Genomic DNA, 16,782 nt, shown 5'->3' on the forward strand with positions numbered 1-16,782 from the left:
GCATCTTCCACTGACTCTTTGGATGATGACAGAATTGATGAGGCAGAAGCATATGTCTCCATCAGGAATTCAGACAAGAAAAAGCGTTCAGAGCAGAGTCGAGCTTCTAGGAGTGAGAGTGATTGGAGCAGCAATGGCAGGGAAGTCAAGGGACCCTTTCGAGTCACATTTGACAGCAAGACGATGAGCAGGGATATCAGTCTGGCAGATACAGATCAAAAAAAGCCCCTGAGGGCGTTTGTTAGTTGCAATGACTCAGAGGCTTTGGAGGCGAGGAGCCAGAGCAGGGAGCCCCAAGGGAGGGGCCGTGGGATTCTGTTCCTGCCTGCCAACACAGACCTCTCTGCCAGCACTGCGGGCTCCCCCGAACCCAGTCATCCTGGGCCCAGGCTCCTGCTTGGCGGTGCTGGGAGCAAAGGTCCCCGAAGCAGGGGCCGAGGTGGCACTGCTCGCAGGCTGTGGGACCCGAACAACCCGGACCAAAAACCCGCTTTAAAGAACCAGACCGCTCAGCTTCACTTCCTAGACACGGACGATGAAGTGAGCTCTACCTCCTGGGGGGAAGCCCGCCAGGCCCAGCCATCCTACTATAAGTTCCAAAACTCTGACAACCCCTACTATTACCCTCGGGCCTCCGGTCAAGGCCCCCAGTATCCTTACGGTGGGTACTCCCTGCAGTATCCTATGGGTCCAAGCAACGGTGTGTACCCAGGAGCCTATTACCCTGGGTACCCTGGCCAGGCAGGTCAGTACATGTGTGGCCCGCTTCCTCCAACTCCTCTGAGTCCTGAAATGGAGCAGCAGATGCGCAACATGCAGCAGCAGGAGCTCAGCAAACTCCTCCGCGAAGCTGGGAACCAGGAGCAGCAGCTCAGCAATCTGCTTTCCAGAGACCGCATCAGCCCAGAGGGGCTGGAGAAGATGGCCCAGCTGAGGTTTGTGGCTGTGCTGTAGAGGGGTGTGTGACTGAGTTGTTTCCAGGGTGAACTGCTACTGGAACTGTTATCCAGAGAATGTCGTCTCCTTGGGTATCTGGTAGACTGGAGATGTCAATGTCTTGGAGACTGGGAGATGGGGCAGTGGCTCGCTAGCTTTTGTTGTTTGCCAGTGTTGTGTGGGTATCGGAAGGAAACTGTGGGGAAAGATATAATTTGCCTGGGCTGGGAGCTAAGCTGTGGCTTCTTGTGGTTGTGGAACACCTCGCCTGCATTGCAGGGATATGGGGGAGCAGGACAAGGACCTGCTGCAACTTTTGGCTTCTTCCTGCTCTGTCTGAAGCTGATCTCAGTTCCAGTGCTCTCACGTGCTTTCAGTATTTGCTGGCGGACTTCTGCTTTCTTACCTGTCCTCGGTTATCTGCTGTCTGATTTGCATTGTGGTCTTCGGGGGTGGTGACTGTTGGCTTGTCCTTGTGAAGAGTTGCATGGGTTCCTGATGCTGTGTAACAGTGACAGCGCCTTTCAAGCACCAGGTGGTTTTGCTCTTGACACCACTCGAGCCTGTGACATACGTTGGTCCAGTGGGAGTAGCCTGGTGACGCCAGTTAGTGAGGCCGAAGTGACACTGGTGCTCTGGAGGTTAGTTAACATGACGGTAGCAAGTTTCTACTTGGCATCTTTCGCATTTACTTGTGACCTCTGTGTCTCAGGGGCTTCTCTGGAGACTTACTTTCAGAGCTGACTGGCAGCAAATCTAGCAGGTGAGCTCATTTCAGGGCATGTTTTGGGGATTTCCGCTATAGACCACGGGGTGAGATATGTCTGCGATTCAAGCAGTGCTGGAGGTTTCAGGGCTTCTCAAGGTGTCAAGGTCACCCAGAACTTTTATCTGGAAGGAAAGACTGTGCAGTGCTGCTGTGGCCCATGTGAAGCCCACCCTGCCCTGGGAGTGTAGGCCTGGCTGGCCCTGTCCCTGCTGGCAGTGACCATCTGTCTCGGTGTGTCTCCTGCCTGCGTCTGAGTGCGTGCTGCCAGCCTGTCTGTGGAGCTGTGTTGGGGCTCTTGGATGCACGTGCTGCTTATCAGATGCCCACCTGCAGAAACATCTAATTCTCTTGGTTGGTGTTTATACTGTCCAAGTGTGTGCAGGGTTTGGGGACTGCATGGGGCAGGGCAGCTGAACCACGCTCTGTGCTTTGCACAGGAACGCACCAGCATTCTTCTCTTACTCTGTGCAGGCTCTTCCAGGCATTGCCATCTGGCTTCGCTCCAGGCTTTACCATCGACGCTGCTGTACTGTTTTCTCTAGGACTCAAAGCATTGTAAGGGATAAGGCTGCCAAGGCACTAACAGCTGAGGATCCCCTTTACTGTAAACTTGTAGGCTAGAAACAGCTCTGCAATATGTGGAGCAACTGTTTTATTAAATTCAGGGAGAGGAATTCTGCTCCAGCATCTGGGCAAGGCTGTAGGTAGCTGGTGAGGGGACTGTGATTTCTGGGACTCTGAGGCTCTAGTTCCTTCAGGTGTGACATTCCCAGCTCTTGCTTATTTTGAAGAAGTGGAGTCTCTGTTTCTGCTGTCTGTTTTGGTTAGATGGGAGGGAGGTGGGGATCATTTTTATGGCAAGACCTCTCCTGCCACTCTGGTTCTTCGTGTGTTTGTTCCTGGCTCTTAGTTAGCCAGACTTTGTGCTCAGAAGGAGCAGAGCCTGGCAGTGCATGCTTTCACTGTGTTGGTATCGGGAGACACTTCTGCCTTGCTGTTCCCAGTGGCAGAACCGTAGCAGAGCTCCTTGCTCTTTGGCAGGCCTCGGTCCTTTCTGATGCGTATATAAAAGGGAGATGGTTCTTTCAGATTCAGCCTCCTGGAGCGGGAAGGGTGTTTGCCACAGCTTCCATTTCCCTCTGGGACATATGTGGAAGCATCAATTTGCTATAGCGTGCGAGCCGGCTGAACTGCTGACATCTTGTGCTTGCTGGGTAAAAAGCAGCAGGTGGCTCAGCATGTGTTCCCTGGCAGCTCGGGCCTGGGCTGGGCAGCCGCTGTTGTATTTGACCGCTGATTATGTTTCGCTGTAGGGTGGAGATGCTGCAGCTCTATGAACGGTGCATCCTGATGGATATTGAGTTCTCCGATACCCAGAACGTGGACCAGCTGCTGTGGAAGAATGCGTTTTACCAGGTGATTGAGAAATTCCGTCAGCTTCTCAAGGATCCTCAAGGGGAAAATGCCCAAGAAATTCGGAACAAACTGCTCCAGCTTCTAGACGAGGTAAGAAGAGAAAAACATCCCCAAACTCCATTAAACCTTTGGGTGGCATTGGCTGGTGTTTGTAATGGGATGGTGTAGCTGGACAGCAAGCCTCCTTTGTCCTACTCATATCTCTGTGTGCCGTAGGCTGTGCTTGTGCAAAGGGAATGCTCAGGTAGATTATGATTTAGTGTGGCAGGTGTAGGTCCAAGGAGACATTTGTTATGGTTTAAACCAGGCTTGTTTTGGTGTGTTTAATGTTAATTAGAAATTGATTTAAGCTAAAATGAAATGAATGCACTGAAGTAGAAATAAACAGAAGCACTCCTGGAGGTGTTGTGCTATCTTTATCAAATTTGCTTAAAAGTCATTCCATTAAACTCTGCAGCTCAGTTTACTCTTTGTAGAAGGTAGGCTGACAGATCCAAGAGGATGTGCTTTATAGAATTAGGTTGGTGGGAAGGGAATGCTGGAAGGCTTTTAGTCCAACCTTCTGCTCAAAGCATAACTCCTCAAACACTAGATCAGGTCAGTCTTGATTTTTGTCTAGCTCAGTCTTGAAAACCTCTAAGGTTGGAGACCCCCCTGACCTCCTTGTTATTTTCTGAAGAGAGCGAGCCCAAACCTCAGGGAGAGGGACCTTCTTTCTTACACGTGGCAGGGATGGTGTGGTGATTTGTGCTAATCGTCAGAAAGATTGTAACATCCAAATATGTGTTTTTCAGGGCACTTCTTTTTTCGACGGCCTACTCCAGAAGCTGCAGGTGTCATACCAGTTCAAGCTAGAGGACTATATGGATGGGATGGCCATCCGCAGTAAGCCTCTGAGGAAAATGGTAAGTTGTCTTCCTCCTGGAGACTTCTCATCCTCTTAATCATATGCAGCATACTGAACTCAGTGTGCTACGCTTTCCAAGAAGAAATGTCAGTATATTTGCAGGGAATCTTTCTCAGCTGTTAGAGAACTTGCTGAACCAACTCTGGTGCATTAACATTTCTTGGCCTCCTTTGCAAAGAACTTTTTTTGTTCCATGTTTGTGACCAGCGCTAATAAAGAGAAAGAAGTGTCCAAAGCTACCCTGGCCTTGCCTTAGACATTGAACAGCTCTTATTTCTGTCTGTGGAATCCAGAATAATGAAAAAGGAAAGCAAACAGTTGCGCTGCCTCCCTGACACTTGACAGCATAGTGCCCTAAGCTGTGAGTGCAGGTGTGAGCGACAGCTGTGAAAGTATATTTTAGTCCAGCTCTATTCCCAGAGAGCTGTGCTTGTCTAACAGCTGTCCTCAAATTGGTCATGGACTGAACAACTCTTCTGGAGAGATGGGATGGGACATTGTTGTGAGAGAGGAGGTATTTAGAGGATTGGCTTGCCCTTACAAATGCTGAATCAGCACCATGGAGCCTTGTCGCTTCATTCTGCTGCCCTTTTGTGAGACCTTCAGCGTGTCAGTGACCTCCTCTTAGCTCTCTACAGTCTCTGTGTGCTCACTGGGTCTGCAGGTGAGCCAGGGCTGCGCAGGTCCCACATCATGTACTGAATGCTTCTTTCCAGGTGAAGTACGCGCTGATCAGTGCTCAGAGGTGTATGATTTGTCAAGGGGACATTTGCCGATATAGAGAACAAGCAAATGATACTGCAAACTACGGAAAGGCACGCAGGTAATGTGTTCTTCACTGTAGCGCTGAGTGCAGCTCTTCCTCTATCTGCAAGGGATGTATGTCATTTCATGCTTAAACTTGCCTCTACCCAAAGAAGTCTTTCTATGCCTCTTTGTTGTATTGCAGTTCTGTGAAGCTGAAAGATGTAGTCTAGACTGTTTTGCTGTCCCAGAGAGCAAGACAGCAGATCCAGCCATCTAGTGTGGAAGTTTTCCTGTGCTGATCCTGCAGCAGGGAGGGTTCATGCTGTTGATGCTGGCAGAATGGCTGTTATATTTTCTGGTAGCTTTTCAGCTAGGAGAGGTTCCCATATGTGTCCATATGTTCTGACTGCATCGGGAGTTACTGGCACTTGTTGCTTCCTGTCACTCTTGTTTTTTTGATGTTTTTTCTGGAGCAAAGACTGGTGGGGCAGCAAGTGAGCCCAGCATGGGGGATGAAGCCCTGAAATCTGTGGAGGTTAGGAGAATGGGGCAGGGAAAGCTGCCCATTTTGGGGTCTGGACGTCATGGAGTATGCTGATACCTCGGGGAGGCTGGGGGGAACATAGTGAGTTCGTGATGTGTCTGAACAGTGTTGATCTGTGTAGCGTGATATAAGCTGTAAAGTGGATAATCCAATTGAGGGAAAATAGAAAAGAGAACAGAGAGATGAATGGACTGCCGCTGATCTCTTGGGATTTAAGTGTCTTGAAAATACTGGAAATATGCTAAGCATCAAGAAAGGTTTGGTCCCAGCTACCATGGAGCTAGAAAGGGGACTGAGAGAGAGATGCTCCCTGAATAGCCTGTTCTCTGTGCCTGCGGCTGCACGGGAGACAGCGTTTGCTGGATCTGCCTGAATGCTCATCTTCAGGCTGAGCCAAGAACATTTTCTTCTGTATCTGCCCCTCTTTCTTGTCCTGTGCCCTGACTGTGCCTCTCCAGGCCAGGTGCAGGCTCGCTGCCTGCGCACACTCTTGCAGGCAGAGGGCACTTGTGCAAAGGGCCTGTTCCCAGTGGGACTGCCAACGCTGTGCTGCAAGGGGAATTCTGCGCCTTTAACAAGGAGGGAAACCTGATGTCCTTTCAGTAACTCTTTTCTGGTTCTTCCCTTCCTCAGCTGGTACCTGAAGGCTCAGCAAATTGCTCCCAAAAACGGTCGCCCGTACAACCAGCTGGCACTTCTGGCTATCTACACGGTAAGATGCTCATCATGCAAGGATGTAGCAAGGATAGGGAGAACCTCTGGGATGGCTGTGAGATTCCATCTGGTGGAAAAAGGCATTGTTTAGGGCAGTGCTCCCAGATGTTTGTTTTTAAAAAGAAAAAATCTGATGGCAGGATGTGCTATGTGAATTCCAGCTGCTGTGGCTTCAGGCAGATTTGTTAGATACATGCTACTCCGTCAGGCTATCAGCATTTTGGGGACTGTTCTGTGGGCTGTTGAGAGTGCAAATGTTTTAAGTGGGTTGTGTTTAAAGGTTTGCATGAGATTTTTGTACTCAAGGCCACGCTGTCATGAGGGTGCTGTTTCTGTTAGCCATGTCTTCATTGAACTGTGGGCATTGGTCTAAGCGACAGCCACACGTGACTTTGTTAGGCTTCAGTTTTGCTGGCTGCTCCAGCCAGGCAGGTAAACTTACCTCATGGGAGATGTCCCAGCCTAATGCTTCCATTACCTACTGTCACATAGGAGCTGGTAGGGATCTGCCCGTTTGCAATACTGAAAGATGCTGGTTTAAAGCAGAGCAGTTCAGAATTGCAGGGTTCAAAGCTCATTTCCTTCATGGCTTGGAGTGACCTTTCTGACTCCTGGTGTGGTGCTTGGAGCAGCAAAGTGTCCTGCCCTCTGTGGTGGTTTGTAAGGCCAGCAGCATGTGGGAAAAAACCTAAATGGCTGTGTGTCTTGCCAGCATGAAGACTTGGGGGGTGCGTTTTCACAATATTCCCTGCGTCCAGCCTGTGGGAGAAAAGATGCTCGAGTGTGAGGGCATTAACCCAACAGCAGGCTGAGATGAAGGGGCATCCTGTCCTGACACTGGCAGGAGTCTGGCAAACCCTCCAGTCTTCCTGGACTTCTCCTTTTTGTGAAATTTGTGTGGAGTCATTTCCATATTCATGGTAATGTTGAAAAGGGTTATTTCCTGAACTATCAGGAATTCAGTATTACACTCTTGTCCTTTACCATGATGTCTGCTGAGAGACTGTTTTGGGTGAACCTCCAGGTTGATGGTTTCTGGAGTAGCCTTGGGGCTAACGCAAGTGAGTCTGCAGGCTACAGTGTCACCTGCACTCCCTAACCCTGGCAAAGGTCTTGTGCTTTGTGCTGGTGGTTGTAGGTATCTGTGAATGTTGATGGAGAGTTTAAGGTCCTGCTTGTCATACTGTTTGTCGGCATGTCTGTCCCAGGCAGTATAGAGCGAAGGAGTGTGTGTATTGAGGGGTGAAGGCAAAGTATGTGGGAGCTTGGCTCTGAATGCACCAGAATGAGTGGCAGCTCTGAGTCTGGTTGTGTTTTTGCAGAGGAGAAAGCTGGATGCTGTCTACTATTATATGCGCAGTCTGGCTGCTAGCAACCCCATACTCACAGCCAAGGAGAGCCTCATGAGTCTCTTTGAAGAGACAAAACGCAAGGTGAGTCTTGGAGCTGGGCTGCGGGATGGTGCAGCTACCTGTGCTGGCTCTTCTGTACTGGAGAGCTGTGATCCAGGGAGGAGCGTGATGGTGGCATTTGGACTTGGAGTCACCACTTACCTACTTCTAAGAAAGTTGGGAGTCAGATGAGAGAGAGTCTTCAGAATTATGGTATCCTTTCTGCCTCTCCTCAGACTCCTTTTGGGGTTGTTTGGGCAGCTGAATCTCTTGTTTCTGGGTCACAAACTGTAAAACAGCCAAGCTCAGCGAGGGCTGTAGGTTCCTGTGGTTTGCAGCATGGCCTTGGCATGTAGCATGATCATTCCTTTCTCCCACTGGTGCCCCACAGGGGTAGACAAGAGAGACTGCAGTCCCTTTGTGCCCAGCGGGTCATCCCAAGTCAAAGGTACAGCACGTTGGCTGTCACACACTGCTAGGATGGGACACAGCTTTTTTTGTCCTGGGGCAGCTGGAGTTGAAAACCTCTCATCTGCGCTGTCCTATAGCGACAGAAACCAAATTCTGGACCTGTCAATGAGTTACTGTGAAGCAGGGGGAAGAGCTAAATGAAATTATACATTTTTCCTGAACTTTGATCCCTGTGTGATCTCAGTCTGTCCTGTCTGCCCAGGCTGAGCAGATGGAGCAGAGGAAACATCAGGTGCTGGATCTGAGCCCCAGCCGCCGGGGAAAGGGCAAGAAGTCCACATTGCGACAAGTTGGAGATGATGCCACACGGCTGGAGATCTGGATCCATCCTTCCCACCCCCGCTCCTCCCAGGGCCATGAGTCCGGCAGGGATTCTGAGCAGGACAACAGTCTTGGGAACCTCAGCCCCAGCGACGTGAGTACTGCAGGAGGCAGCAGTTGCCTTTCGTGTCATGTGTTTGGAATGCAGTGGAATGACACTGGATCTGGTTTGCTTTCCTGTTGCTAAATTTTCCAGTGTTTTGGCTTCCACTATGGGAGCTGTGCCTGGGTCAGGCTGAGGAGCTGGTGACCTCGTGCCTCTCATGTTTAAGGCATGTTGTTACCATCCGTTTCTTGGCAGCATGTGCTGGCGTCGCTGATACGGAGTAGGAGAGGCACAAGCAGAATATGCTGCAGAATGCCTGTGCTGAGGGCTGTAACTTGGGTGAGGTTGCCGGTGGGAAATGAGGTCAGATGCTGAAGACCAGGGTTAATGGTGACCCTGTAAGCTCTGAGGCTTGTTCTGGAAGTGGGTAGCTTGTCGCAGTGCCAGATGATTGACAGTTTGCACTGGGAATGTGAAAATTGTGGTTATAATTTCCAGTGTAGGTGTCATATTTGCATTTCTTGTTCTGCTGAGGCCAGATTATTTCCTTTCTTTTGCAAGGATAAAAAAAAAAAATTGACTAACGGTATCTCTCACGAGTCTGTTGAAGCTGTGTACCTTGCAAGAGGAGCCCAAGTCAACTCTGTTTGTCAGGCACAGGAATGCAGGCGAAGGCAGTAGTGGTTGGGAGCTCATCCTCTAGGAATCCTTGCATTGCTTTGGCACATGCGGCTTGCAAGAGAACTTGCCAGGGAGCTCTGGGCTGCCTGTCCTAAAATGGCTGTTAAGGATATGAGTTTAGCAGAACTGGGAAGACCTTCTCCACATACTGTGGGGCCCAGAGCTTCTGAGATAGGATTGCACTTTTATAATGAGTTTGTGACTTCAGCTGGGTGGAACTGGGGTGAAGTCTTGGAGCTTTGAAAGATAAGCTCTGGCACAGAGCTGCAGCATTTTTTAAGATGTTACTGCCCTTGGTTGTTTTCCCTCTCCTCAGTTTCTATTCTGGAGACCTTTGCTTCCTCAGCATCATCAAAAAGAATGTGCCAAGTTTTAGCCTTTCCATAAATCATTGATGAAGATGCTTTGACATAAGATGCTGTGAGTGTTTTTGAGGCACTGGGAGTTTCTTTTTTGCAGTGCTCCCATGTGAGGTAGTGTAACCGCTAGCAAAGTGGGGGGCAGTGATGTCTTGTTTATAGTGCAGCACTGTTTGCTAGAGCTTGCCCTTGGCCTGTTCAGTGGGGTCTGTGCTCTCTGAAGTGCAGGTTGTTGGCAATGCCTGTACAGACTGTGTCTGGTTACTACCGTTAATCTTGATTTCTTCATCTGTTTGAAATGTTGGCTTGTGGAAAGCTTCCCCCACTGATACCGGGGATACGCGTGATCAGAAATACAATGGCGAAAGGGCAGGGGGAGCTGAGGGCGCAGGTTTGGGCACTGCTGGGTTTGGCAGCCAAGATATTTGTGCTTGGGCTGCCTGCGCCTGCTGCGGTGCAGCACTCCACTTGTGTTGGCGCAGCTGCTCATGGGGCTCTACCGTGGCCATGTCACCAAACTGATCTGGATTAAAAATAAACGGGTGAAAAGGAAACCTTAAACCCGTGTCACTGCCAAAGCTCCCGTGCTGTGGAGCTGTGGGCTGGATAAAGACAGCAGCTCTTCGGGAGGGTCTGGACTCCTTGCTCCTTGAAGCTTTAGCCTCTTACCCTCTTCCTCGCTGTGTCGCTGGGTGGTTTGCAGCTCCTCCTCTGGAAAGCGGCGGAGCGGTCCGTGTGTTGCCACTGTGTGGCACTGTTTGGCCTGGGAAGGGCCCTGCCTGCGCCAGGGGCAGGCAGCAGCCCTCATCCTGGCAGCACCTCTGCCCCACATCCCCCAGCCGGGCGGAAGGGAACAGCTCTTCTCCCAGGGGACGTGTGCCAGTGCTGACGTGTCATTTTAGGGAAATGAGTCTAAACTGTGTCGTTGCCTCTGTGATCCCTTCCTTGCCAGCTTTAGCCCTTGAAAAGGCTGAGGCAAACCCTGTTCTTTCACTTGTACTGACAGCTTTACTCTGCAGGTAGCTCCTCGGGCATCAGTCTCAATGGCAGCTGTTTCTGCACCAGAGAATGGAATTTTGCAGGGTAGAACAGGAGAGTGTTCTGCTTTCAGAAGCAGGTATAAGACCGCAGGTGTAGACCCTGACAACTCCGGACATGTACGTGGCAGAGGTGTGAGAGAGAGGCTCCTCCTACCCTTCAAATGGAGGCTGTTGCTTCAAACCCAGCCCAAGGCAAAGGTGACTGGTGTTTTTACTGTGGAGATACTGGCTGTTTCACAGGTGACAAGAAATTGTTTTGACAGGACATTTCCATCCTCCATGGTCACTTTCTTCATTGTGCAGCCAGTCCTTGATGTGGCATGTGTGGCAGGGAGATGCTGAACGATTACACTCCCGAGACCTGCTGATGTGCACACTGTCCCCGTCAGCGAGCAGAGAGTCTGCTCAGCACATACTTGCGCATCTCTTCTCAGTGCTGACTTTATTTTTCCTTCTGCAGCACTGTACAAAGACACAAACATCATTACTTTATTTCAGGGTTGGGAGCCAACTGAATGGAGTTAGTAAAGTGTGATGGCAAGTCTGCAGAAGGCCAACTCACGCTGCAGCCGTTGCTGTGACAAGAAGAGATGGCGTGCAGCGCTGGCAATTTGCCTTGGCACTGTATGTTTAGGTGGAGGCTTGGCATAGCTGCTCCTTTCACAGTTTGCTGCGTCATGTTTTCTAGGAAGATGTGGGACTGGAAGAACGCACCATCTGTCCACACCAAGGGGCATGCACTGCCATTCGGCCCCTTCCTCAGTAACTGGATTTGGCACAGAGGGCATAGGACGGTTTTAGAGCAAACTGAAGATGTGTTTGGGTTGCAGCCTAGCTGTTTTGTGCTTAGGGTTTTGTCTGTTATGCCCACCAGCCTTTTGGGGTTTCATTCAGTGAATGGCTGTTCTCTGTGGTCACTTACATGCTGCGTGTTTCTAGGTGGGCAGTGGCAGGAGAGTCCAGGCTGATCCAATGCCCTGCTTACCTGACAACATCAGGTCACTTCGTGTGGTGTTCTAATAAGAAATGCAAAAAAGGAGGCTGAACCAATGAGCAGCTGTATTGCTTTTTTTAAAAACAGCTGGATAGGGCAAAGTGAGCTGAAGGGCTGAGTCTCTGCCATTTCTTCTCTGCCACTGGTTTAATTTGACATGGGTCTATCGATCGTAAATCTGATAGTACTGTATGCAGCTTACTGTGCAGACTGTGAATTGGTAAAGGAAACAGGGCAAACATGCTGTCAGTCTCTTGAGAAAGTGTTAATATTACACTGAGTTTGAGATTTAATCACCCTGTCAGGAAATGCTGAGTTAAGGTTCTCACAGTTGCTATTGCCTGCTGCCTGTGCTCTGCAGTAGATACTTCCTTGTGTTACCACGCAGCATGCATGCACTAATAAAGATTACTCCGTAGCTGCAGCTAAGATTAGGGAAGAGAGGTTTTCCCTTGGCACAACAGTAATTGAATAATACTTCTCTCCAGATGTCTGAATACTTTAGCATCATTAAAGAATTAAGTTGCCTAGCCTCTTTATGAGAGGTCAATCTTGTAGAGCCATCAAAAGTTTGGTAGGGCCACCCAACAAGCTCCTAGGAAAGCCAAGGCCAGAGTCGAGATCTTCTGCCTCAGGCCCATGTGTCGGCTGCAGGAACCTTCCTGTTGCCCCTCAAGCCTGCTAATTAGGGAGAGGTGTTGCATCTGCCTGGTGCTGGGTGCCCGTGGAGCAACAACCCTTTTGCAATAGCAGAGACGTTGTGGTGGAATCATTAACTCTGAAGTTCAGAGAAGGTTTTAACCTCCATTTTGTTACACAGGCTTTCTTCTCAGCAGCGGGGAGTATGGACGGTGCCTCAGGGCTTCCACAAGTGAGCAGTAAATACCACCAGGAGGTCTACCAAAAAAAAAATTTTGAGGACAAAGTTCTCTCAATAGGCTGAATGTAGAGGGTTTCTTACTTTTGTGTTTCTTCTTCATTGCCTACTATGCTCTCTTTGGAAGCTTATTATACGTTCAGGTGTCGCTCTGTGCCAGTAATGGGTGCAAGCACCAGGGGACAGAGTGGCGATGTAGGAGCTGTAAGCAATGCATATCTTTAGGTGCTTGTTTGTATTTTCTTTTAGATGAGTAGTGCTCATCTCTTTTGGACCTCTTTGTCTCCTTCCATCTTCTAAGTCCTAGAAAATCAGATGAGTGCCAAGCACACAGGGAAATGGTCCTCTGCAGCTGGATGAGGGCACTGTCTTCTCAAAGCAGTGGAAGTTGTGAGAGCTGTGCTTTTTTCCCCCTCTAGGTCAGGATTCATCTAACTGGGAACGTATCCAGCAGTGCCTGGTTTGGGCTATCTTCACAGCTTGCTCTGTTTTGTTCCTTTCTGCTCTGTTTTGTTCCTTTCTGAGATGAGACATCTCTAAGGATTCTCACCTTCTGCCTTTCTCAGTTCTTGCCTGCTTAGTTTTATTTGACTTTGCCTTCCTCACCTGTGCAGCATGATGCTGCATCCACTTACACTTTTGCAGCCCGGTCACGGTCCAAGGCAGGAGAAGACAAGTTTGGGAACGCCTGTTGATCCAGGAGCACTGGGGAGTCCTCAGGGCTGCCCAAGTCGCTGCCTCAACAGAGGCCATGCATCCTTAGTGAAAAGGGTCACTGACCGAGTCAGCTCCTGCATGTTTCACTTCTGGTTTTCCTTGGTGGTGTTTGTTGTTTCTGCTCTGCGTGCTTGTTCCTCTTGGGCACCAGCCGCTCGGGTGACTGGGGTGGCTTCTTCTCCTAGCTGGTTTCAGTCAGTGCAATTTTTTGTTTGTGGGAGCCGTCTCTTGGGCTCTGCATCTGGAGAGGGGTGCTTTTAGGGAGCAGTAGGATAAAACCTCATGTTAGTCTGGTAGCAGTTTTGGTGGGGGTTTCTTGGCTATTTTGCTCCATGAGCCTGTCCTTTGCTCGGACCGGTCACACATGGGAATGGTAGTGACCTGTGTTCAGAGTTGGGGTTGCCTTGATGTCACTACCTGTGGTCCCTAGGAGCATCTGGTTCGTTAAAAGGCTGTTGTGGTGTGATCTGGGCATCTGTGAGCATGGACCAACTTTGCTCGTGCAAATATGCCATAGAGGCACCCCTGTTTACTGAGAGCGGCTCCCCTCGCTCAGTTCTTTTCTCACCTTGTAACTCTTCTTTCATGACACATGACTAGAAATAAGTGGTAGGCAAAAGTGGAAATGATGTATTGCTATAGTGGTGGTTGTTCTTCCATACAGGTGTGTGGATAAGAGGCTGCTTGGGAAACTCATTGTTTCTGAGGTCTCTGCCCTCAAAGTTTGCTGCCAGGCTGGTGGGGGCATTTCATCACACTGCCAGCGTGGCTGGGTAGTGGTTCTTGAGACAGTGGAAGATTGATCTTTTCTCTTCCATGCAGGCTCTTATGAATAATCCCTGCTGTCTGAAGTACAGGGCTCCCTTGTTTGCTTCCTTCCATGGTGTCAGGTGGGCAGAGTGCTCAGATGGTCCTTTTTTAGGAGCCTCTGGTCTGGAAAGTAAGTCCAGGCAGCTGGGGCTATGCCTCTGGTTTAAATGGGCAGCGTGAAAGTGCAGGCATGCCTACCTTCCCCCAGCTGCTGGGACATGACTCCCCAAAAGGCAAGCCCGCAGGCTGTGCGCGATGTGCTGGAAGCCTGCGCTGACCCCTGCGTGCTTTCAGGTTTTTTTGTTTTTTTTTTTTCCCCACACTATATATCTGTGCAGAGAGTGGAGCGACTGGGAACCACTTGACCAGCAGTGCCTGGAGACGCCCAGCGGGCTTTTCTACTGAAGCCATTTCTCACGCCTGTTAAGCATCTGAGCCACACCAGTGTGGTGGCGTAGGTGTGTCCCCAAAGGGAGGGGACACACGAGGGAGTGTCCCTTCGGTTTTTTCTCGGTGCGTGAGCCGGTAGCAGGATATACACAAGGTCTTACAGCTTGGGTCAGGCTGCCATTGGCGCCTTGTCATAAGAAGGCGGCTTGTGTTAAGTCAGGAGGTTTCTCCTCTATGGTTAGGTGTGCTCTAGTATTTGGTGCGAGCGATCCCGTCTGTGGTCTGTTACATTATGGTCTGCCCTTGCTGTCAAGGGAAGGCAGTCCTTCCCCTCCAGCCTGTATTTGATCCACCTTTTGCAGTGCTGCAAGCCTCTGCTGAGCCTCTCCTGCAGCACAGAAGTGAGCAGAGAAGCTCGCTGAGGTGGGAATGCTAGGCACTAGCAATCAGCTAAAGGCTGCCCCTCCTTATTTCTCTCCTTTACCCAGCACCCATGTGAAAAAGTAGCAAGAGATGTTGCATCCTTAAGTTTTGTGTCCAAAGTGAGACTTGAGGGAGAGACCTGGAGTTCCTTCTGTCCCTCCCAGGCAGCCTCCTTTCCTCACCCGTGCAAGCTTGCAGGAAGCTGTTGGGTTTGGTTACTCATTCGTGGAGGTCAGGACTAGGTCTGGGGCTTTTTTCCTTTGTGTTTAGGAAACGGTTTACAAACTGTTTTGAGCATAGGGGAGATGGTGGCGTGCGAAAGAGGCTTCTCAGCCTCTTTACTGCTGGACTCACGTTAATTCTTTGCCCTACCTCCTTTTCTGTAATCTCTTTCTTGGTTGGCAGCATTGAGTATTTCTGAGTGCTTTCCCCAACATGCAACCCCTCCACCTCCTAGTATGACCTCGGTCACCAAACCACCTTGGGGCTTTATTTTTACTCTAGCCGTTTTGTTTCACGTGGTAAGGTTGGTTTCTTTCCCCTAGCAATGAGAAGACTTCTCTGCAGAGGAAGTAAAGGAGTGCCAGGCTGCAGTTGAAGCTGGTTAAACACTAAACCACATTCTTAGCCTCTCTGGGTTTGAGACGTGACATTCAGCCATGCAGCTTAACACTATTTTTTTTTGCCTGCCAGTTGTGCACCCTCCCCACACTTAACTCTTTTAATAAACTCTGCTTTTTACTTTAAAATGCTGGTAAAAACCTTCTCAGCTGCAGTTCCTATGTTAGTGATCCAACCAGAAACACTCTTGCACCTTGTCCAGACTCGTGATCTTCCATGGATGCTCAGTGCTGCTCCGCTGGAGCTCCCAGAGGTCGGCTGAGCCCGCAGAGCCTGGTTACTGATTTAGCCTGTGCACGCAGGTCGTGTAGAACCCACATGTTGCTTTCCAGTGCAACTTGACCTTTTGTCACTACCCAGAAAGTGAAGGCTAAGCTATTGGTAAGAGTTTCCAGAAGTTGGTGTTGATCTTTTCTTCCCCGCCCCGCTCCTTTTCTTTTTATACCACATTGGTTGTTTTATTTAACTGTGAAGAGCAAGGCAGGGACTAATGTTACTTGAATGGGAGAGACACCGACGTGATCGCCTTCCGGTAACAGGCATCTGGTGCTAATGTGTGTAGAAGTATCGTGGTGGATGAGAGGTGGGAGCGCTACAAGGACATCAATGACTTGTGCCTGTGTGAGGAGCTCTGCTATATCCCAGTGCTCAGAGAGGCTGCCGTGAGGGGGGCAAGTACTTCAAGTTCCAACAAGCTTCTCATACTCTAAAACCAAGTACAATCATCCAGAAACCGCCTTTCCCTGTCAGTCATTCTTTCCTCATTTCCTCTCCTGCTGGTGCTGATCAGCCAGGGATTTGTGTGTAACCAAACTCCCTCCTGCTGCTGCACATTAGTCCTTTCTCGTGGCAGTGGATTTGATGATCCCGGCACTGCAGGGTAGTGTTGGGAGGGAGAGTTTGCACTTCAGAAGAGAATACTGCCAGAATTGCCAGTATGGTTAAAGGAAGTAAAATGCCTAATAGCAGGGTTGGGAAATTTCCCAGAGCACGGTGAAGGCTGTAGACAGTGATTTCTCTTGAGCTTTTTTTCTTTGTTAGTCTAACCTTGACCTTTGTCTGAAGGTGGCCCAGGCCAACTTTTTCTGCTGTCTGTTGTATGCTTTTTGGGATGGGCACCTCATATTCCACAGCCAAACCTCTGCCCCCATGCCATGGGGGATGTTTATTTCTCTTCAGTGTTGAATAAGCCATTTCCAGACGGGCTTCGTATCCACTGTGGAGGTGGGTATTAGGAAAGAAACTTCCTTCCGGAGTATCAGGGAGTGGAACCTGCTGGAATCTGTGTCATTTCCTCTGTCCTTGGCTCTACTCTTCCTCTCCTGCAGATTTCATTGCTGCGTGATTCAAAGTGGAGAGGGAGATGCCTTCGTGCCCTGTGTTACACTGCCCAGGTAGAAGTGAAGGTTCCAGAAGTACTCCGGGAATGCAGTAGGGTGGTCAACCACCTCCAGGCTGTGGGAGCTTGGGGGCACAGGCGGTCTGTGAGCGGCCGCCGTTATCCCCGCCAGTGCGCGTGGCTGGGAGAAGCGGGAGCATGAAGATTGCGTGCGATAATGCTGTCATCCTTCTGGAAGGCTCTGTCTCTGCTCAGCCTGTTGTCCAAAT

General features: G+C 49.9%; 1 protein-coding gene across 1 annotated transcript in view; it reads left to right on the forward strand.

The window, feature by feature from the left end:
- The window catches only part of SMG6 (SMG6 nonsense mediated mRNA decay factor), a gene marked incomplete at its 3' end in the record, with an annotated part of 16,620 nt that extends 825 nt beyond the window's left edge, over positions 1–15,795 (forward strand). The window contains 10 exon segments of the mRNA XM_010285559.1: positions 1–935; positions 3,019–3,211; positions 3,916–4,026; positions 4,745–4,851; positions 5,953–6,031; positions 7,356–7,466; positions 8,098–8,310; positions 13,753–13,820; positions 14,638–14,784; positions 15,737–15,795. The exon segment at positions 1–935 is cut by the window's left edge and continues 825 nt beyond it. Coding sequence (XP_010283861.1) covers positions 1–935; positions 3,019–3,211; positions 3,916–4,026; positions 4,745–4,851; positions 5,953–6,031; positions 7,356–7,466; positions 8,098–8,310; positions 13,753–13,820; positions 14,638–14,784; positions 15,737–15,795 — 2,023 coding nt within the window.
- Positions 15,796–16,782: the final 987 nt, after the last annotated feature.

This window comes from Phaethon lepturus, unplaced genomic scaffold, assembly GCF_000687285.1.
Source record: "Phaethon lepturus isolate BGI_N335 unplaced genomic scaffold, ASM68728v1 scaffold31384, whole genome shotgun sequence".
NCBI classification, from domain to species: Eukaryota; Metazoa; Chordata; class Aves; order Phaethontiformes; family Phaethontidae; genus Phaethon; species Phaethon lepturus.